Source organism: Rhinoderma darwinii, chromosome 3 (genome assembly GCF_050947455.1).
Source record: "Rhinoderma darwinii isolate aRhiDar2 chromosome 3, aRhiDar2.hap1, whole genome shotgun sequence".
Lineage (NCBI taxonomy): Eukaryota > Metazoa > Chordata > Amphibia > Anura > Rhinodermatidae > Rhinoderma > Rhinoderma darwinii.
In genome coordinates, this window is record NC_134689.1 from 152,799,797 (window position 1) to 152,823,026 (window position 23,230).

At 44.2% G+C, this 23,230-nt stretch overlaps 1 protein-coding gene across 5 annotated transcripts in view; it reads right to left on the reverse strand.

Moving 5' to 3' along the window:
• TBC1D30 (TBC1 domain family member 30) overlaps window positions 1–23,230 on the reverse strand; it is a 123,839-nt gene that overhangs the window by 17,083 nt on the left and 83,526 nt on the right. For all 5 annotated transcript variants that reach the window (XM_075856890.1, XM_075856891.1, XM_075856893.1 and 2 more), the window contains one exon: window positions 13,113–13,298. In XM_075856890.1, the coding sequence (XP_075713005.1) occupies window positions 13,113–13,298 (186 nt within the window). The remainder of the gene's footprint in view (window positions 1–13,112; window positions 13,299–23,230) is intronic.

The following is a 23,230-nucleotide window of genomic DNA, read 5'->3' on the forward strand; positions in this document are numbered from 1 at the left end:
AGGGGGGCGTGGCCTAGCGGTGAATGTGAGAGGACGTGTGTGACCGGAGCTCCTGCTGTATTCATCCTGTAAGGTCCATATATCCTGTAAAATTCGGGGAAAACAGCTTCCCCAGGGTCCTACCAGAGTCTAGAGGTGGAGGAGCACGAGTGCCCGTCCATAATGACGCGCTCAAAGAAGCAGAAGTCGCCGCCAGCGAGTCCCGGGTCCCGCGCTCAAGATGGCGCCGAGGAGAAGGAGGGCCGCAATAGAGGCCTCCGGCAGGAAGTAGTGGAGAAGCTAGAGAGGTTCGCCCGCACGCCGAGAGCAGGGGGGGTGGCTGCACAGCAGCGAAAGTTGGCTGGAGATCAGGCAGCTGGAGGTTCATCTTATGGATCCAGGTATTCTCCTTTGGCGGGGGACATGAGAAGTGAGGAGGAGGAGGAGATGAGCGGCGCCATGCAGGATCAGCCAGGCGCTGGAGGGAAAAGTGGAGCAAGGAAGGAGGAACCCTCCTTAAAAGACATTTTGGCAGCGGTGAAGCAAAATTCTATGGTCCTTAATACCTTAGCAAGCCAGATGGGTGGATTGAAGGAGGACATTTTGCTGCTCAGGAACGACCTGCAAAAAGTAGCGGAACGCACCACTGCCGTGGAGGGGAGAGTCTCAGACATGGAGGATGCGATTCCTCACATAAAGCAGGATGTACAAGCACACTCGCAGGCAGTGGCGACATTGCTGGCTAAGACAGATGACATGGAAAATCGGCTGAGACGGAATAACGTTCGCCTAGTGGGGGTTCCAGAAAGAGTGGAGGGAGCAAATCCGGATGATTTCTTTGAAAAGTGGCTGATAGACACATTTGGCAGAGAGGAATTGACCCCTTTATTTGCGGTGGAGTGAGCGCACAGGGTGCCGACCAGACCCGGCCCTCCGGGAAGGCCGCCGAGACCGGTGCTGATAAAGATTTTACATTACAAAGATAGGGACAAGATCCTGAGGAAAGCTAGAGAACGTCAAGACATCTCCTTTAATGGGGTGAAAGTGTCCTTCTTCCCGGATTTCTCTATGGAAGTACAACGGAAAAGATCACAGTTTATGGATATAAAGAGACGCCAAAGGGCGTTACAAGTGCAATATTCAATGATGTATCCTGCCCGTCTGAGAGTGGTGGCGCTGGGCACAACTTCCTTTTTCGAGACACCGAGAGAAGCGGTTAGATGGTTGGATAGCCATGAAAGTCAGCTGAGACCGGCGGAGGCAGAGGGACGGCGTTGATCCGGAACAGACCGGCTGACAAAAGGAGGCTGGGGATGCGGGACTGAACCAGGTGTCGTAGAAAATTGCAAGATATGGCATTGAGGGTTCCTGGTCATGTTTGGACTTGGAGTTGGAGGACATGGTTGCGGTGAACGCGGAAGACCGGAAGCGGAGGAATGTGTTTATGGACATTGAGGGGTACCGATATGTTGAAGGGATGGTTGTTTATTTGCAAGGAAAAGGCAGCGGGAGGGATGGTCAGTTACGCGGGAAACGTGAATAGCGAGTTATGGTATTGTTGAATGTACGGTGGGCGGAGTTGACCTGCCGACGCTTGTTATGGGTAATGGCAGATACGTTCTGTCGCCCCAACCCTTGGAAAGGGGTAGGTTTACGGGGGAGGTTACAGGGGGGGAGGGGAGGGAGGGAAAGAGGACCCAGCCGGTCGGATATGTAAAATTACGAGAACAGGAAAGGATGTGTTGGGATATGTTGAGGGATGATGGGATCACTTAATTGTTTGTCCTGGAATGTACGGGGCTTGCGGGAAGCCAGAAAACGGCAGGCGGTATTTGATTTTGTTAGGAAGCAGGAGTCGAGGGTGATAGGACTACAGGAGACACATATGACTAGGGATTCAGTCTCCATGATGCATAGGGCCTGGGTAGGCCATAGTTTTCATTCTTACCATACTACATATTCAAGGGGGGTGAGTCTTCTCATACATAGGGCGGTGCCATTTATATGTCACGACTCCTTCCAGGATGGGGAGGGGCGGTATGTGGGGGTACACTGTATCATTGGAATTGTGTGTTGGTGGTGTTGTATGTCCCCCCTCCATTTTCTAGCGGATGTATCAAGAAAGTGGTGGAGGAACTGGCTAGATTCCCGGAGGTGCCGTTACTAGTGATGGGGGATTTTAACGCGGTATTGAATACTAATATGGATAAATTCGGCATGACAGGGGGAGGTTTAACAGCGTTTGGCCATCTTGTGGCTGAAATGGGTTGGCGGGACATATGGAGGGATAAACATCCAAATAGGTTTCAGTATTCTTGTGCGTCTTCCACGTATCAGTCTTTATCCAGGCTAGACCTAATCTTGTGCTCACCGGCAGCGGTACCCTTTGTAGCCCGGATAGAATACTTACAAAGAGCTTTATCGGATCATTCTCCTTTGTTAATGAAGGTAGAGATGGAGGGGAGGACAGGGCGGGGGCAAGGGTGCTGGAAACTCAATGCCTTTTGGCTGAAGTTGATAGATCATAAACAAATTTTAGACCTCATAAAGGAATACTTTCAATTCAACTCGGGAACGGTACCGCAAGGGATACTGTGGGACGCGATGAAGGCGTGGCTGAGAGGGGTGTTCATCCAGCACATTTTGGCAGTAAAAACACGGTCTAGACAATTAGGGGAAGCGTTGTTGGAAAGGGTAACAGAGACAGAAAGGCTACATATAGCAGATAACACACCAGACACACTGAAGCATTGGGTGGAGGCGCAGCGGTTGTTAAAACAGCATCAGTTGGAGAGGGCAGATAACAAAAGGAGGTTTTTAAAAACGCCAATATTATGAGGAGGGGGAAACCACTGGACGGTTACTGTAAAGGATGGTGCAGGCTCAGAGGGAGAACAATTACATACACACTATTAGGGGGGAGGGGGGGAAGTCGGAGACGGATACCGGACAGATTTTGAAAGTTTTTCAGCAGTTTTACTCAGAATTGTATGCCTCTAGGGCAGAGCACACACCTCAACAGCTGGAAGAGTATATAGGGGAGATCGACCTTCCCAGGCTGGGAGGGGAGGAGAGAGGGACATTGGAGGAGCCCATATCTCTGGAGGAGCTCCAGGCAGCCATAGGGATACTAGCCAGTGAAAAGGCGCCGGGGCCGGATGGTCTTCCGGTGGAAGTTTTTAAGGAATATGGGGAAGAACTCACACCGCAGTTACTGGCCACTCTTTTGGATAGTTTTGATAGAGGGCGGCTCCCGGAAACAATGTACGAAGCAACTATAGTAGTTCTGCCTAAAGAGGGGAAAGATCCCCAGCTCCCGGGCTCCTATAGACCAGTTTCTCTATTGACGGCGGATATTAAAATCATAGCAAAAGTATTGCCGCTTCGACTAGCTAAGGTAGTGGCTGGGGTGGTACATGGAGATCAGGCCGGCTTTATGCCATCCAAATCAACGGCGGTGAATCTGAGACGGCTGTTCTTGAATTTACAAGTTCTGCCGGATAATCATGGGGGGAGAGCCATTCTGTCTCTAGACGCGGCTAAAGCATTCGATTGCGTGGAATGGAAATATTTGTGGTTAGTTCTGGAGAAAATGGGATTTGGCCCTAATTTCATAAAATGGGTAAAGTTGTTATACGTAGCCCCGACAGCAAAGATAAGGGTGAATGGGGTGCTATCGGATCGGTTCGCGCTGGAGCGGGGAACGCGTCAGGGATGTCCATTATCTCCATTGTTGTTCGCGTTGGCGGTGGAACCATTGGCGTGCGCAGTGAGACAACATGAACATATTCAGGGGTTGAGATATGGGGGGTTGGAGGAACGAATTGCATTATACGCAGATGATATGCTGCTATTCATGGCGGATACCGAGCGCACACTACCGTTAGTGATGGCCCTAATTAAGCGGTTTGGGAAATATTCGGGATTGCTCATTAATTGGTCAAAATCGGCTCTAATGCTCATGGACCCGGGGGTTATCCAGATTGGGGAGGAGGAGGTGGAGATACCGGTGGTCACGGAGTTTAAGTATTTGGGGGTTAGGGTGACGGCGAAAGCACAGGATTATATGTCCCTTAATGTAATGCCACTGTTAACAACGATAAAAGCCAAAGTAGAGGCGTGGAATAAGTTACCGCTATCGGCTCTGGGTAGGACGAATCTGATTAAAATGATCCTTATGCCCCAGGTGCTGTATGTCCTACATAACTCCCCGGTATGGATCCCCAAATATTGGTTTAGGAGGTTGCACAACCTTTTTAGGGACCTAGTATGGAAGAAGGGGGTACCCAGGATTAAACTGGAGAAACTACAATTGCCTAAAGAGGAGGGGGGCCTGGCGGTGCCCAATGCTTGGGTGTATTATTTAGCTGCCCAATGTCAGCATTTCTGGGGGTGGGAGCAGGAAGAGACATGGGGGTCCAGTGCGCGCATCCTATCATATCTGGGGGGGGGGGGAGAACCCGTTGGCAGGACTGGAAGCGCACAGCTATAAACGGATGGCGAGTACCAGACCCACTCTGCTTCTCATACACAAAGTGTGGTGGCAGTGCAAGCAATTGCTGGGGATAGGAGAGTGCACGAAATACACACCACTCTGGAGGAATGCTTATCTGGGGGAATTGGGTAAATTGGAAGGGATGCAGGGGTGGGAGCAGCAAGGTATAATACGATTGAGTCAGTTGTACGAGGGAGGCATACTCAAACCCTTTCAGCAAATAAGGGAGGGGTTTCAGCTGGACTCCCGCATGTTCTATCAGTACCTGCAGATTCGGCACGCTGTGCAGACACAAGCAGCCAGTGTAGACATGACAATACATGCCACGGGAGTGTTGGAACATATTGCAAAAGCAGTAACGTCAAAAGGATTAATTTCATTGGTTTATCGCAGGTTATTGGTGGAACATCTGGGGGATCCTATGGCACCAGTGAAAGCTATATGGGAGAGGGATGTGGGGCCTATTCCGACAGACCACTGGGAGGCTGTATTGGCAGCAACATGTACTTTGTCCATTAATGTAGCACAACGAAGATCGCAGTTGTTTCTGATACATAGGGTGTATAGGACCCCGTGGGTGCTGAAACAAATGGGATTAAGAGCAGATGCCAAGTGCCCTAGGTGCCCGGAGGAAAAAGCAGACATCCTCCATATGTTCTGGACATGCGGGAGGTTGGGGATTCTGTGGACGGAAATATTGGAGCTAGTGGGGAGAGTGTTTGAGGTACAGATTCCATGGGATCCTGTGGTAATGCTGCTAGGGTATGTTGGGGATTTGGAGGGGGATAGGATGTCAGGTTTGGCAATCGCTAAAATACTATATCAAGTTAGGAAAGGAATAGCAAAGCACTGGCTGGATGCGGAGCCAACCTCAACACAAGAAATCATAGGGGCACTTAACTCACAGGTTCTGATGGAATATAGGATATACTCCAAGAGGGGGTCCAAGGGCAAGTTTGAAAAACAATGGGCTAGGTGGATTGATCAATCTGGGTATGCTTCTGCGGAGCTAATGACACTACGGTCACACGTTCAGGTATAGGGCTACTGATGGTGGGGTACATACGGAGAGCAGGCGTAAGATGGGGAATGGAAAAGGGGAAGAGAAGGAGATAGGATTGAAAAAGTGGTATCGAGAAGACCGGCTGGGGGGATACAAGGGGGAGTTGGGGGGAAGGGAATGTTTGGTTGGACATAAATAATTGGGTCTGTGGAAATTGGCTTATACACTGTATGAGAAAGTACAATGACCTGTAAAAATGTGAAGTTTGTTGAATAAAATTGAACTGATTAAAAAAAAGATGCTTAGATACAGGGCCCCAGCAGACAGTAATCTTATACGGTATACGATTACTGTCTGCTGGGGCCCTGTATATAAGCCTACCATGTGGTAGGCTTATATACAGGGCCCATCAGACAGTATCACACATGGGCCCTGTATCTAAGCCTACCACATGTGTTAAACGTTTTTTTTGTGTTTGTGGTTTTTTACAGGTTCGGTCATTGGACTACGTCGGATTCGAGGACTACTTCGCCGACGGCTTTTTATTTTATCATCAATAAAATGGTTAATGAGGGTTGTGTGGGTTTTTTTTATTTCAATAAAATAATTTTTCTATGTCAGTGTTGTTTTTTTTAAACTTTATTACTACCTCCTTAGTAATGGCCGCCGACTGATTCACAGCGTCCATTCCGAAGGCGGAGCTTAGTGTTATCCGGTGTAGTAGTGTGTAACCCCCATTATTACCCTGGTACCCAAAGCCACTAGGGGTGCCGGGAACGATCCAGTACTTGACCATCTGTAGTGATGGTCGGATCCTGGGGCGGCTGCGGGCTGGTATTATCAGGCTGGGAAAGGCTAGAAACAGCGTCGTCGTCCCCCCGGTAATGATAGCCTGCTGCAGCTTTATTGTATCTGGCTGGTCATGAAAAACCCACTTCATTTAAAAAAATAAATAAAAATTGGAAAGACTGATGTGGGGTCCCCTCCTAATTTTTATGACCAGCCAGATAAAACAAAGCAGCAGCAGCACCCTAGCATTACCAGGGTGGGAAGGGCCATGGTTTTTGGCCTTCTCCAGCCTACTACTACCAGCCTGCGGCCGCCCCAGTGCCCGACCATCACTACAGATAGTTGGGTACTGGTTTGTACCCGGCTCTTCCCAGTACACCTGGTGGTGGTGGGTACCGGGGTAATAATGGGGGTGTTAGTTTCTGCAGCGGCATAACATTAAGCCCCGCCTTAGTAATGGACGTTGTCAATCAGAGAGCAGCTATTACTAAGGTGGTAACAATAAAGTTTAAAAATATACAGGGACATAGAAAAAATATTTTATTGAAATAAAAGCCCATACAATTTTTATTGAGAATAAAAAAATGCTGTTATTGAAGTAGTCCTCGAATCCGACAGTGTCCAACGACCGAACCTGTAAAATAACACAAACACACAAAAATAATTAGTAACACACAAAGAAGCAAAACAATTATTATTCTTACCTTTCCTGGGTCCAGCGCTGGATCTGCAATGTCAGCGAGCTGGGCCCTATATCTAATCATGTGTGATACGGTCTGCTGAACCACTGTATCTAATCCTATCCATAGTTTATAGGGTCGTAGATATGCTGTCTCCTATACACACACACACACACTTTCTTGGGGGGGGGGGGGGGGGGGGACGACGACATTTATTGGGGCTATTTCCCAACATTTTAAGACCTTAATGACGCCCCTGACTGCTAGTACTGCATTGTTGGGTCACTTAGGGGAGAAGTTTACAGGGGGGGGGGGCCCGGCCCTGGTGTGAACAGAGCCTAACATGTATTAAAATAATGTAGTGTAGATGAGAGCCAGTAACTACTGAGTATTAGGAGTTACAGTAACTGACGACACAGCTTCATAAAGGGCTAGATACAATGGCTGTTAACAGATAAATAATTCATGTACATCCTTTCAAGATTTCTAAAAATATATTTATTTTTATAAATATGCATTTTCGGTTTGTGCTTCTCTTGCTTTCTGAAATATTTTCCATTAGAAAGCTTTGAGGAAATTAACACAACTAATTAATGGGTTTTCCTTTTTTTTTTTATGCAGCTGCTGTTCTCCTTGAATTATTAACCAGAGCAGGCACTTTTTTACTATAGAATGTTGCCAGGCTGTATAGTATCTCATGCGCTCATTATTAACTTCTCAGAGTGTCATGTGTGTACACGAGGAATAACACTTTCTGGTAATTATAGGACTTGTGCCCTGCATTTTTTTTTAGCACTTTTTCCCTCTGCAGGCTCGCTCTCTGATACTCCGTTTTACCTGAGCTTGAGTCGGAGCCTAACTGGTATAATGTCTCCTATACACCGCACACAAGGAAATGAACATTCTGCTTCCCAATCCGCTTTGTAACACACCCTTAGAAGCAGCAGCAACATGGATATTACACAGAAGTAAGGCGTAAAGATGAGCGAAATCAATTCTACAGGGATTCGTGTTTTTTTTTATGGCATTCACCATGCGGCTTGAAAAATTATATATTGTAATATTTCAGACTTTGACAAATGGGGCGATACCAATTGTGTATATATATATATATATATATTTATTCCTTTAGAGGGAAAATTTCTAACTTGAAATTTTGTTTTTAATCAAGTTTTTTTTCGTTTGTTTTTTTAAAATTAGTTCCCCTTGGGTACTTGAACCAGCGATCTTTTTATCACGTGCGCAATAAAACTGCAATACTATAGCAGTAGATTGTGTTTCTGACAGGCGACTATTAAGCCCTGCTGGTGGCAGGGCTTAATAGGAGTACAAGGATTGCAGACCTTCATTAGGCCCCCAGGATGACATGAAAACGATCAGCACCCTGCAATCGCATCGAATGAGGGTGGCGATGGGACATTGGTGGGGGCCGCCACTCTCTAACGGCTTTGTCTAGTGCGGTCGCTATTGACCATGGCATCTAAGGGGTTAAACTAGCAGGATCCCACACAATAGATTGATGTGTCGGCTGTATTATAAAGCCGACACCCACGTAGCATGTAGTGGTTTTAGCTCATGAGCCCGCTCCATACCATCCCTTTCCGGCTATGACGCAAGTATATGTTAACCCCTATGCTACACCCACGTAGCATGTAGTGGTTTTAGCTCATGAGCCCGCTCCATACCATCCCTTTCCGGCTATGACGCAAGTATATGTTAACCCCTTAACCCCTATCCGCACCAGGACGTAACCGTCCGTCCTCGCGAGAGGTTACTTCCCGCACGAGGACGTGCAGTTACTGAGTTTTTCCCGGTGCACACTGTCGGCGATAGTGTGCACCGGGAAGTCAGCTGTCGCCGACAGCTGACACTCCCCTCTTGCCGGCCAGCGGTCCTTTGCTGCTGATTTCGGCGAATTAACCCCTTAAATTCGGCGATCGGGTGCAATCGCCGAATTTTGGGGGTTTCTAGCATATCGGCAAACCCCCGTCCGAAATAGCGGGGTCTGCCGATAGTTAGTATGGCAAACGGAAGCCAAACAATGGCTTCCGGGTCTGCCATGGACAGAAGCCCATCAGGACCAACCTTCGGCTGGTCCGGAGAGGCTTCCTGTCAGAGTGACAGGAAGTCACTGTGTCGTTCCCGATGCACACTGTCGGCGACAGTGTGCATCGGGAACTTGGAGATCAGCTGTCCCCGACAGCTGACACTTTCCAGTGTTGCCGATCAGCGGCTCATCGTCGCTGATTTCGGCAATTAACCCGTTACATGCGGGGCTCGAGTGCGATCTCCGCATGTAGCGGGTTTGTAGCGCATCAGCAGCCCCCATGTAATCGTGGGGGCTTCTGATGCTTGTGATGGCACCCGGGGGCCAGACAACGGCCCCCGGGTCTGCCATGTATGTCAGCCTATGAGGATCAGCCTCTGCTGATCCTCGTAGACCAACTGTCAGAGTGACTGTGACGTCACACTGACAGTTGGAATACGTTACACTACCTAGGTAGTGTAATGTATTCTAGCAGCGATCAAAGCTGCAGGTCAAAAAAAGAAAATGTAAAAAGTAAAAAAAAAAGTTAATAAACAAAAATATAAAGTGTAAAAAGTAAAAAAAAGTTAATAAAAATGTTTTATAAAAGAGTAAAAATAAAAGGTTTTGTTTTCCTATAATAAGTCATTTATTATAGGGAAAAAATGAAACGTTAAAAAAAAGTACACATATTTGGTATCGCCGCGTTCGTAACGACCCAATCTATGAAACTATAATGTTAATTTTTCCGCACGGTGAACGCCGCAAACAAAATAAACGGAAAACTATCAGCATCGCTATTTTTTGGTCACCACCCCTCCCAAGATATAGAATAAAAAGTGATCAAAAAGTCGCATTTACCCCAAAATGGTACCAATAAAAACTACAACCCGTCCCGCAAAAAACAAGACCTCCCACAGCTTTTTTGACGAAAAAATAAAAAAAGTTACGGCTCAGAATAGCGTGTCCCAGAAAATAAATTATTTTATAGAAACTTAATTTTATTGTGCAAACGCTGCAAAACTTAAAAAAAAAACCTATACACATATGGTATCGACGTAATCGTACCGACCGGCAGAAAAAATTAAAACGTAATTTATTGCGCACGGTGAACGCTGTAATAAATAAAGAATTTAAAGCGCCAAAATCGCTGTTTTGTGGTCACCTTAGCTCTAAAAAAGATCCTGAGGGGCCAAAATGCTCACTATACCCCTAGAAAAATTCCTTGAGGGGTGTAGATTCCAAAATGGGGTCACTTTTGGGGGGTTTCCACTGTTTTGCTCCCTCCGGGGCGTTGCAAACCAGACATGGCACTGAAAACCAATCCAGCAAAATCTGCGCTCCAAAATCCAAAAGGCGTTCCCTCCCTCCTGAGCCTTGCTGTGGGTCCAAACATCAGTTTAAGACCACATATGTGGTATTGCCGTGATCGGGAGAAATTGCTTTACAAATGTTGGGCGGCTTTTTCTCCTTTATTCCTTGTAAAAATGAAAAAATTCTATGTTTCCACAGAAAAATAGGTGATTTTCATCTTCACAGACTAATTCCACTAAATTCTGAAAAAAACTGTGGGGTCAATATGCTAACTATACCCCTAGAAAAATGCCTTGAGGGGTGTAGTTTCCAAAATCCACTAGGTGCTCCTTTGCTTCTGAGGCCTGTGTTTCAGTCCATTAGGACACTAGGGCCACATGTTGGATATTTCTAAAAACTGCAGAATCTGCGCAATAAATATTGAGTTGCGTTTCTCTGGTAAAACCTTCCGTGTTACAGATTTTTTTTTATTACAAATGAATTTCGGCAAAAAAAATGAAATTTGTAAATTTCACCTCTACTTTGCCTTAATTCCTGTGAAACGCCTAAAGGGTTAAAATACTTTCTGAATGCGGTTTTGAATACCTTGAGGGGTACAGTTTTCAAAATGGGGTGATTTATGGGGGCTTTCTAATATATAAGGCCCTCAAAGCCACTTCAGAACTGAACTGGTCCCTGAAAAAATAGCCTTTTGAAATGTTATTGAAAATATGAGAAATTGCTGCTAAAGTTCTAAGCCTCGTAACGTCCTAGAACAATAAAAGTACGTGAAAAAAAAAAATGATGTAGACATATGGGGGATGTTAACTAGTAACTATTTTGTGTGGTATTACTATCTGTTTCACAAGCAAATACATTTAAATTTAGAAAAATGCTAATTTTTGCAAATTTTTGCTAAAATTTGACGTTTTTCACAAATAAATATTGAATTTATCGACCACATTTTTTCACTAACAAAGTACAATATGTCACGAGAAAACAATCTTAGAATCGCTTGTATAGGTAAAAGCATTCCGGAGTTATTACCACATAAAGTGACACGTCAGATTTGAAAAAAATCATCTGTGTCCACAAGGCCAAAACAGGCTGTGTCCTAAAGGGGTTAAAGACCAGGTTAATTTGAGTTTTTCATTTTCGTTTTTTCCTCCCCGTCTTCCAAAAGCCATAACTTTTCTATTTCTTCATCGACATAGCCATATGAGGTCTTGTTTTTTGCAGGACAAGTTGTAGTTTTTCATGGGACCATTTATTTTACTGCATAATGTACTGGGAATCTGGTAAAAAATTATTTGTGGGGTGAAATGGGCAAAAAACAGCGATACCATTTTTTGGGGTGTTTTGTTTTTACGCCGTCCATCAGGCGGTAAAAAATAGATATTCACCTTATTCTACAGGTTGATACGATTATGGCGATACCAAATTTTACTACTTTTAAAAAATAAAACGATTTGCTAAAAAAAAAAAATATGTTAAAAAAAATAAATAAGTTGTGTGTCGCCACATTCTGAGAGCCATAACTTATTTTTCCATCAGTTTAGAGGTGTGAGAGCTTACATTTTGCGGGCGAGCTCTAGTTTTCACTATACCATTTTGGGGTACATGCGACTTTTTGATCACTTTTTATTCCTTTTTTTTTTTTTGGGAGAGCTAAGGTGACCAAAAAAACAGCAATCTGCATATTTTATATATTTTTTTTTTTACGCCGTTCTCCGAGCGGGTTAAATAACGCTATATTGTGATAGTTTGGACTTTTACGGACGCGGCGATACCAGTTATGTTAACTTTTATTTCTTTAACATTGCTTTAGGGAAAAAAATGGGAAAAGGGATTTTTTTTTTAAACTTTTAATTATTTTTTTTTGGAACATTATAAAAATCTTTATTTAACTATTTACCTTTTTTTTTATTAGTCCCCGTAGGAGACTTGAAGCAGCGATCGTTGTATCGCTTGCATGATATACTGCAATACTAATGTATTGCTGTATATCGTGATTCTGGCAGTCTCCTTTGAAGGCCTTTTTTAGTCCCTCAGGCTGCCACTGTATATGACCGATCGTGCCACGCGGGGGGGGGGGGGGGGGCTGGATGACGTATTTGAGGGGACGCCCTCCTGATTCTAAAAATTTTGATGCCGCGGTCGTGATTGAAGGCCCGTTGCAGTGAGGAGTCGGCTGTGTAACACAGTCGTCACCCGCGGTGTATGGTGCGAGCTCAGCCTGTGAGCCCGCTCCATACTTCCCATTAACGGCTGCCGCACACCAGTACATCACATGTCATTAATGGGTTAAATGCCGTAAAGGGGTTAAAAGAAAGTACCACCTTCGTAACCAACTTTTTGTTAATGTTCGAATGCATCTAAAATAAAAAAAGTGAAGAAACTTAGCAAATAGTCCAAAATAAAAATCGGTTTATATCTACAACTCATACGCAGACCTATGTGTTTACATGGTAACAGGCTATAAACAAACCCTGTGTAGCCTGATCGTCAAGGCATACGGCCTTCCATCTGTCTCCTACTTCTCACGAACATACATATTGTAGGTTATATAGAGGTAAGAGACTGAGCTCCTCATTCCTCCTCGTTGCACCCCTGCAGTAAGGAGGAGCTTGAATGGAGCAGCGGTCTATGGGACTGACTGAATCAGTCATCATTCAATGTCCTCCTCGCTGCGGTCACCATTCTCCCCATTCTCCTATGGATAGGCAATAATTGTCGATTCTGGGAATAACCCTTTAAAAGGTACAACTGCTGTCTTTGATCAAACTTATAAGATTACTAACTTGACCTTTAGTGCACCAAAAGAGAATGTTAAGTGGCTTTACCCACCTTAAGTGCGTCACCCTCATTACCTTCCATCACTTCCAGGATAAGGGCAGCCAGAATATTAAATCCTTGACAATAGCCAACAGTCTTGTTCCATCTGGCATAAGCCAAAAGCACACGTTTAAGTACCACTCTATCCTGTTCTGCCTCCTGTCCACAATAGGAACTGCAACCTGTTCTGTGGAGATCCTGAAATAAAAAAATCAGAGATAGATAAATACACACAAAAACATCACAGTCCAAAGCAGCACCATTCGCATTATATGACTTGCATTGGCACCAATTTCATGATCCCCACAGTAGAGAAAACCGATCTTCAAAAATACCAGGTACTTTTCCAATTTTTCCAGTCCTAACTGCTGATCCCCAAGGAAGCCATGGCAATCTCAACAGTGAGATCTCCAGAGATGTAATCTCAAACACTATAATGACATCCCGGGTTCCAAGTACCCTGTTTCAGGTAGCCTCCCTTATTTAATGTTATTAATCATATGGGAACATGTTAAATCCTCTCACTGAACCTTTTCTGGCCTCTGAGCTCCATTCACATTTCACAATCATGCAGAAGCCAGGCCGATCACTCTTCTCAACTCAGACCTTAACATTTTCACTAAGTTGCTGACTAGAAAATTGAACGCATGGTTTCCCCATGTAGGATTTGTGCCCTTCAAGCTAACTGCGGACAATACTAAAAGAATCATTGAACTTCTAGATAGAACTAAGAATCATGACATTCAAATGCTGCTACTTGATGCGAAAAAGGCACTTGATCACCTCTGTTGGCCATTTAGGTTCACAACCCTAGAACATCTGGGCTTCCATGGACAGTTTGTCAAAGCATTGGAGGGACTGTTCTTCAGGTCTGCAGTTAAACTACCGCATGCTATTTTAGGTGTTCATATCACTAGTACAAAGTTCACACTCCATACTTCACCATCATAATTTTACTTCACTCATCCAAGAGGTCAAGAACCTACTGTCAAACTTAATTCCCTGCATCTCTCACTTATGCCTTATTCACACAAACGCGTTAACTATCCGTGTGAAGGCTGTTGAAACAACGGCCGCCACACGGACCTATATAATTCAATGTGGCCGTTCACACGGCCATTGTTTCAATGTACCGTGTGAAGGGTCCGTGAGAAAATAGGACATGTCCTATTTTTTCATGCTTTACGCCTCCCTCCATAGACTCTAGTCTATGTACGAAGTGTGACATCGGATCCCGCAGCACAAAGCACGGATGCACCTCAGATGTGAAAAACGTGTTTTTCACGTCCGAGATGCGCAATGCCCGTGTGAATCAAGCCTTAAGGCGCTACTGCCTAAGTTTCTATACCTGTCGAAACCCTACCAACAACAGTCCCACATCAATTACTCCTGAAGATTCAAACAACCTTCTTGAAACTTCTGTGGAAAGACTGTTGCCACTGTATCCATAGGACTGTTTTGACGGCTAGTGTGCCAAAGAGAGGCTTAGCCCTCCCTGACACAACCAAATATTACTTTGCAGCTCAACTCCGTCACTTGCCGTCGTGGACCACACACCCAGCATATAACAAATAGTTATAAATGGAAAACTCTAGTTGGCACCCAAACAATCTCTGTGCACCTTTTATAATGAAAATCAGTACAAAGTGCTAATGCACTGGTACCATACTCCGGCACTGCTCCACAAATTTAACCCTTCCTAATTCAACACGTCTTAATTTCCAACAAGTGCTGGAGGTACCAGAGGCTTCCAGGGACCCTATTCCACATTTTTGGGGATTGTGTTTTGATTGCGGATGTGTTGCATTACACTATCCCCTTGGATCCCCTGCATATACTTCTTATTGTTCCCCCAGTTATTAGTAGAAATGGCACCAGAATGCTCTTCCACATCCGTACTTCAGAAAAGTGCCTCATTGCACTTCATTAGAAACAAGGAACTCCACCATCTAGTCATGAAATATTAGGATCAGAGATGTGCGTTATATAGTATACCTAACAGCCAGCATTAGTAAACACATTGGACAGCCTCAAGTGGAGTTCTGCGAGGACTACAGGGCCGCTCTGAGTGACATACCCAAGGGTGTCATCTTGGATTGCATATTTTCTCACCCTTGCAGTAACCAATATTTGTACAATACTTTCTATCCCCCAAATTCAAACTCCTATGCTTTCCTCCTCCCATCCCTTCTGTTCTTACCTTTCCTTGTCATATATTTATAAAATGCTAAACATAATTCTTATGCAAGAATGGGACTCCCCATGGGTCTACACATTTCTGTGAATACATGCCTCAAGCGGTTGCCTGACAAACCGCCACTTCATTGGGCTCACCATTCTAGCCATCTCTAATGGACTTTTTGAGGTTCTCCTAAATGAACACTGTTGGATTCTAAACATGTTCTTCCACTTCTATACGGATTCCAGATAGCTCCTCACCTCCATTTATTTCATGTCAATGTACCTTGTACCTTTCGTATTTATGTTTCTTTTTTATGTGAATCATTTTCCGTGATTTATTACCTGTGCTAGTCTACTCTACTCCCCTTGCCCTTGTTCCAGTTTCAATAAGAAGACAATTGAAAGAAAAAGAAAGTGGTTAATTAACATGAAAATTGATTTACGGGCAATTTACAAGAATTACATAATTTTAATCTACAGGGTGGGCCATTTATATGGATACACCTAAATAAAATGGGAATGGTTGGTGATATTAACTTCCTGTTTGGGGCACATTAGTATATGGGAGGGCGGAAACTTTTCAAACTCTTTGAAGTCGGCCATTTTGTATCCAACTTTAGTTTTTTCAATGGGAAGAGGGTCATGTGACACATCAAACTTATCGAGAATTTCACAAGAAAAACAATGGTGTGCTTGGTTTTAACGTTACTTTATTCTTTCATGAGTTATTTACAAGCTTCTCTTTGTTTACAGCCATTGACATGTCGCAGAGGTTAACACGTGAGGAGCGGATAGAAATTGTGTTGATGTCTGGTGAACGCAGTACCCGGGTCATTGCAGCAGATTTCAATGCAAGACACCCTACGAGACCACCCATCACCCATGCTACAGTTTGAAAACTGCTTGCCAAGTTTCGTGAAACTGGTTCAGTGTTGGATTTGCCCAAATGTGGACGCATGAAAACTGTCACTAATGAAGAAACATCAGTGGCTGTCCTAGCTTCATTCAGCAAGAGCCCACAGCGTAGCACTCGCCGCATGTCACTGGAGAGTGGCATCAGTCGAACATCCCTTCGGCGGATATTAGCTACTCACAAATGGCACCCTTACAAACTCCAGCTGCTGCAGCATCTCAACGAGGATGACCCAGATCGGCGCACTGAATTTGCAGAATGGGCAAAACGAAAATTGGAACAGGACCCTCAGTTTACACAGAACATTTTGTTCAGTGATGAGGCAAACTTTTATGTGAATGGTGAAGTTAACAAACAAAACCACCGCTATTGGTCTGACACTAACCCACATTGGATAGATCCCTCCAAGACTGTTGGAACACAAAAATTGATGGTATGGTGTGGTATATGGGGTACAAAGATAGTGGGGCCATTCTTCATCAATGGAAACCTCAAGGCCACGGGATATCTGAAATTGCTACATGATGATGTGTTTCCCTCTTTATGCACTGAAGCTGGCACGTTCCCTGAGTTTTTCCAGCAAGATGGTGCACCACCACATTATGGGTGTCAGGTCCGAGCATTCCTAGATGAACATTTTCCTGGAAAGTGGATTGGTCGTCGTGGGCCAATTGAATGGCCCCCTAGGTCTCCCGATCTGACCCCCTTAGACTTTTATCTTTGGGGTCATCTGAAGGCAAATGTCTATGCTGTGAAGATACGAGATGTGCAGCAACAAACTACAGATACTGGAAGCCTGTGCTAGCATTTCTTCTGCGGTGTTGCCATCAGTGTGTGAAGAGTGGGAGAAGAGGGTTGTATTGACAATCCAACACAATGGGCAGCACTTTGAACACATTTTATAAGTGGTCAGAAACTTGTAAATAACTTATGAAAGAATAAAGTAACGTTAAAACCAAGCACACCATTGTTTTTCTTGTGAAATTCTCGATAAGTTTGATGTGTCACATGACCCTCTTCCCATTAAAAAAAAGTTGGATACAAAATGGCCGCCATGGTCAACACCCAGCTTGAAAAGTTTCCCCCCTCCCATATACAAACAGGAAGTTAATGTCACCAAACATTCCCATTTTATTTAGGTGTATCCATATAAATGGCCCACCCTGTACTTTAAAAAAACAAAAAATAAAAGTAATATAGACAGTAAGCCAGCAAGGTACACTACTCATAACCGTGCGACTGGCAACCTATATAAGCCTTATCTGCATGCAATTGTAATACAAAATAACCTCCCCCTCAAGGATTATATGTTTGTGAGCATTTCTCCCAACTTTCAAGTATCACAAAGAGAGACAAACGATGCGGCGCGCACAGCGACAATTTTTTTCTTTTAAGGCCTGCCTCTAATCCCACCCAATCCCCGCCCATACACACCCTATTCTGCCCACACAGTATCATGCTCCCAAAGTGCCTCCCACACAGTAGAATACCAAATCTCTGCCCCTACACAGCGTAATGCCCTCCAGCTGCCACCATACAGAATATGCACCCATGCAGTATAATGCTCATTCAGAAGCCCCCATACAGCATAATGCCCCCATAGCTGCCCCTTGTGCCTTGTAGATTGTGGCGCTATGTACATGGGCACTGTTTCACTGTGTCCCATGTAGATAGCACCACCTCCCCATTGGGACTCCCTCTAGGAGCAGAATCCCCAGCCAGAGCAAAGGCCACGGATTCCGCTCCTAGAGGTAATCCCTGATGTCACTGTCCATATATGGACAGTGACGTAAGTGGCTACTCCTTGAGCGGAATCCCCATTGCCGACTCTCGCCGGGGATTATACTCCAGGAGGAGCCACTCACGTCAATGTCCATATATGGACAGTGACCTCAGGGGTTTCCTCTGGGAGCGGAATCCCCGGCCAGATCGGCAACAGGGATTCTGCTCAAGGAGTAGCCACTGACGTCACTGTCCATATATGGACAGTAATGTCAATGGCTTCAACGAGCACAGCGCTAAAAGTAGCGCTGTGCCCAGGGAGTCCTTGGCGAGCAGAAGAGCTCCCTCTGCTTCTTCACTATGAACTAATTCTGAAGCAGGGAGCTGACTGTTCCCTGCTTTAGAATTAGTTTGACAGCAAGACATACCCCCGGCTGCCCGGGACACCGCCCGAAATCCGGGACTGTCCCGCTGAATCCGGGACGGTTTGGAGGTATGCTTGTGAGTGAACGCGCAACAGTATTTTGCACCTGTGTTAACGCGCTTATATAGCATTGTGGCTTGTTTGCATGCTGCTAGAAATCACTTTTTAAACTTCCTTTGTATCAGTAAGTATGGATTTTTTTCAGTGATTTTGAGTAGATTTGATTCCCATATTCTGTGATACGTTTGTGATATTAGTGTAGGAACTCGCATAACAAAGAGGAACCTTGACACAGGTTGCGAACTTGAGTATCTTGGCCAAAATATCAACAAAACTCATCTTTATGATTTTTTGCAGGATGCATTCTGGCCTTATGATGTTGAGAAGAATAAGGTAATACTACACAGTGTGGAAAAACACATTGCCAAAACAGGCACAAAATACCCTTTTTCTGTAATACGGACAAAAGAATAATAAACGTATAAATTAATTAACTATAATGACCGATTTTTATTAGGAGGTACTTGATCTCAAAAAGATTAAAAACACAATCTATACATGCACTAATCACGTTAGAATCTGCTCAAATTAAAAAGCAAGGTCAACCCCATCCACCAACAACACATGAGTTTTGCTGTGAATCTGCGTCTTCAGGGGTAAACAGGGCGATGATGAATGAAACACTGAGTCTGAGGTTTAAATAACCTCATATCGCATCACAGAAGTATTTCCTTATCTAAACCAATCAGTGAAACCAATCAGCGAGACCACTGCTGACATTTCCCCCAGTGGACCCTGATTTATAGGCATTCCAAATAAATCAGCTGCAATAAATCAAAAGCAAATTGCCTGCTTGCTATAGGTCATATGCATATCTATTCGTATCCACTAAGGGTATGTTCACACGGCAGCATCCGTTACGGCTGAAATTACGGGGCTGTTTCCAGGAGAAACCAGCTCCGTAATTTCAGCCGTAATGGCATGTTGAGGCGCTTTTCGCTGCGTCCATTACGGACGTAAATGGAGCTGTTTTTCCATGGAGTCGATGGAAAACGGCTCCATTTACGTCTGAAGAAGTGACAGGTACTTCTTTGACGCGGGCGTCTTTTTTACGCCCCGCCTTTTGACAGCGGGGCGTAAAAAAAATGACCGTCGGAACATAACATCGCAAGACCAATTCAAATGAATGGGCAGATGTTTGCCGACGCTATTGAGCCGTGCATGAGTTAGTGTGAGTGGTATTATTGTGGAAGCGTTTAAGAACCACAGCAACACAGCCAGTGTCAGACCCTGTAAAATTTACAGAGCGTGGTTGTCAAGTGCTGAGGCATATAGTCGTATATTAGAGATATACACACACACACACACACACACACACACACACACACACACACACACACACACAATTTCCAGCATTTTTTTTTTTCTTTTAATGTTGATGATTATGGCTAACCGTTCAGTAAAACCCAAAATTTCGTCTCTCAGAAAATTAGCCCAATTTCAAAAATGATATTTAATACCGAAATGTTGGCCTACTGAAAACTATGTACAGTATATGCACTCAATACTTTATCGGGGCTCCTTTTGCATGAATTACTGTATCAATGCGGCGTGGCATGAAGCCTATCAGCCTGTGGCACTACTGAGGAGTTATGGAAGCCCAGGTTGCTTTGATAGCGGCCTTCAGCTTGTCTGGATTGTTGGGTCTGGTGTCTCATCTTCCTCTTGACAATACCCCATAGATTCTCTATGAGTTTAGGTCAGGCGAGTTTGCTGGTCAATTAAGCACAGTGATACTGTGGTTATTAAACAGGTATTGGTACTTTTGGCAGTGTGGGCAGGTGCCAAGTCCTGCTGGAAAATGAAATCAGCATCTCCATAAAGCTTGTCAGCAGAGGGAAGAATGAAGTGCTCTAAAATTTCCTGGTAGACGGCTGCGTTGACTCTGGACTTGATATAACACAGTGGACCAACATCAGCAGATGACATGGCTCCCCAAACCATCACTGACTGAGGAAACGTCACACTAAGCCGCAAGCAACTTGTATTGATGCCTCTCCACTCTTCCTCCAGACTCTGGAACCTTGATTTCCAAATGAAATGCAAAATTTACTTTCGTCTGAAACCAGGACTTTGGACCACTGAGCAGCAGACCAGTCCTTTTTCTACTTAGCCCAGGTAAGATGCTTCTGACGTTGTCTCTGGGTCATGAGTGGAACGACACAAGGAATGCGAGAGTTGTAGCCCGTGTCCTGGATACATCTGTGTGTGGTGGCTCCTGAAGCACTGACTACAGCTGCCGCAGGGCACTCCATGTGAATTTCCCCCAGATTCTTGAATGGCCTTTTCTTGACAATCCTTTCAAGGCTGCGGTTATCCATGTTGCTTGTGCACCTTTTTCTACCACACTTTTCTTTTCCTTACTCTCAACATTCCATTAATATGCTTGGATACAGCACTCTGAACAGCCAGCTTCTTTAGCAATGTCCTTTTGTGGCTTACCCTCCTTGTGGAGGGTGTCAATGACTGTCTTCTGGATAACTGTTAAGTCTGCAGTCTTCCCCATGATCGTGTAGCCTACTGAACCAGACTGTTGGACCATTTAAAGTCTTGTTGATCGGCGCTCAATGCACCTGCCGATTATCGGTCGGTGTAAAAGGGCCTAGTAAACATGCAGTTAAATTACTTTCTAAAACCATATAAAGTATTTCTTACTTTCAGGAGCTTATGGGTCATATTTATATCTTCATATTTATCCTAAAATAACTACCCCCGCCCCCCATTAATGGATATACTCACACATTGTTCAGCGCTATTATTTCTTCAGAACACAAATTAGAGTGAATAGTTGTTTCAGTTAAACTGTCTAAGATCCTGACTGACCAAGTTTCAAAAAGTCTCAATATTTGCATGTTAAGAAGAAGGTGGTGTATTCACAGATCTAGGATGTAATAAAGTAAAAGGTGCTTTAACACTATCGATACCAAGATCATTCTCTATCTCAAGTTTCTCTAGAATCCTAATGGCCTAATCTTTTCTTCTCAGAGTTTGTCTGAGATCTGACTAAATATTAGCACGATACTCTTGTAATGATAGTTTACAGGCAAACAGGTTTACATCTTTGATCCAAGTGAATTGATCAAAATTAGGTCTAGGTGAAAAGGAGAGTCTATTCTCTGAAAAGTGATATAACGCTGCTGAAGTCAGAATAAATGAAGACTAGTTTAAAATATGAATTTCTTCCTCAGGTGTAATTGGGGATAAATTCAGAAGTTTTTTGTTGTTGTAACCACACCGCTCCCTGTCTTGGAGTTGCATGCACAGTGGGGCTGAAAAAGGAAACCGAGGAGTAGCTGTGTGTTTGTGTAGTACTGGTAATGAATAGCAGGATTCTCAGGTTCAAATATATCCCTGTTTTGAGAAGAAAGAAGAGGGGACATAAGCCACTCTAGTGGCAGATAATAGTCATGTATCTATATTTCTTGTCTCTGGCTGACATGTTGGAATTGTGGGATTCCCGGATGTCTTCACCTGGATCCCCGGATGTCTTCACCTGGATCCCTTGTCTTATATAGGTGTCGTGATTGAAGATAGTACTGTGTGTGGTACACTTAGGCTATGTTCACACGGTTAACAAAATACGGCTGAAAATACAGAGATGTTTTCAAGGGAAAAAAAGCTCCTAATTTTCAGGCGTTTTTTTTTTTTTTTAATCAAACTAGCGTTTTTCGTGGCATTTTTTTACGGCCGTTTTAGGAGCCGTTTCTCTATTGAGTCAATGAAAAATGGCTCCAAAAACGGCTCAAAAAGTGACGTGCACTTCTTTTTACGCACCGTTTTTTGAAAATGAGGTGTAAAAAAAAACGCCCCGTCAGAACAGAACCCCGTATTTTCCATTGAAATCAATGGGCAGAGGTTTGTAGGCGTTCTGACTTCCAATTTTTCAGCCGTTTTTCGGAACGTTTACAGCCCGAAAAACGGATGAAATTACCCCGTGTAAACATAGCCTCAGGGTATGTTTACACGCAAAATCGCTGTAAAATACGAAGCGTTTTTCAAGGAAAACCGCCCCTGATTTTCAGCAGTTTTTGAAATCACAAATGTTTGAGGTGTTTTTTGCAGTCGTTTTAGAAGCTGTTTTTCGATTGTCCATGAAAAACGGCTCAAAAAGCGACATGCACTACTTTTTACAGGGGCGTTTTTTTACGCGCCTTTTTTTTCAAATGGCCGCGTAAAAAACGCCCTGCCGGAACTAACACAGTTTTTCCCAGTGATGTTTCCCATATGTTTGGGAGGCATTCAGCCGTTTACGCCCCGAAAAACGTCTGAAAATAAGCTGTGTGAACATACCCTTAGAAAATGCTGGGCGTATGATCTAATACTATTGGCGTATCCAATAGGCTGTAAGGCAGAGAGAGAGAGAGGTGTGTGTGTGTGTGTGTGTGTGTGTGTGTGTGTGTGTGTGTGTGTGTGTGTGTGTGTGTGTGTGTGTGTGTGTGTGTGTGTGTGTGTGTGTGTGTGTGCGTGTTCTCACTCCCACATAGCATTGAGCCTTGTTTGCATGCTGCTGGAAATTGATTTTTAATCTGCTCTTGTATTAATGAGTCGGATCTTTTTTGTGTCCCTAATATAGATACCATTAGCACTTCAGGACTACCCACTGTAAATATACATCCACATTTGCTGGCCTTTGTGCAAAACCAACATATTTAAGTTCATTCCTTTGCTAGCGATTGTGTCCCACACAGCAGCCCCAACAACAAGATTTGGATGTTACTAACATCTAGTGATACTATTGGGACCTGAGTGCCACCATGGCAATCGATCATGCCACTCACAGGTATGTTTGTTGCAGTAACACATTATCCCAGAGTCTGTGCTGTATAAAAT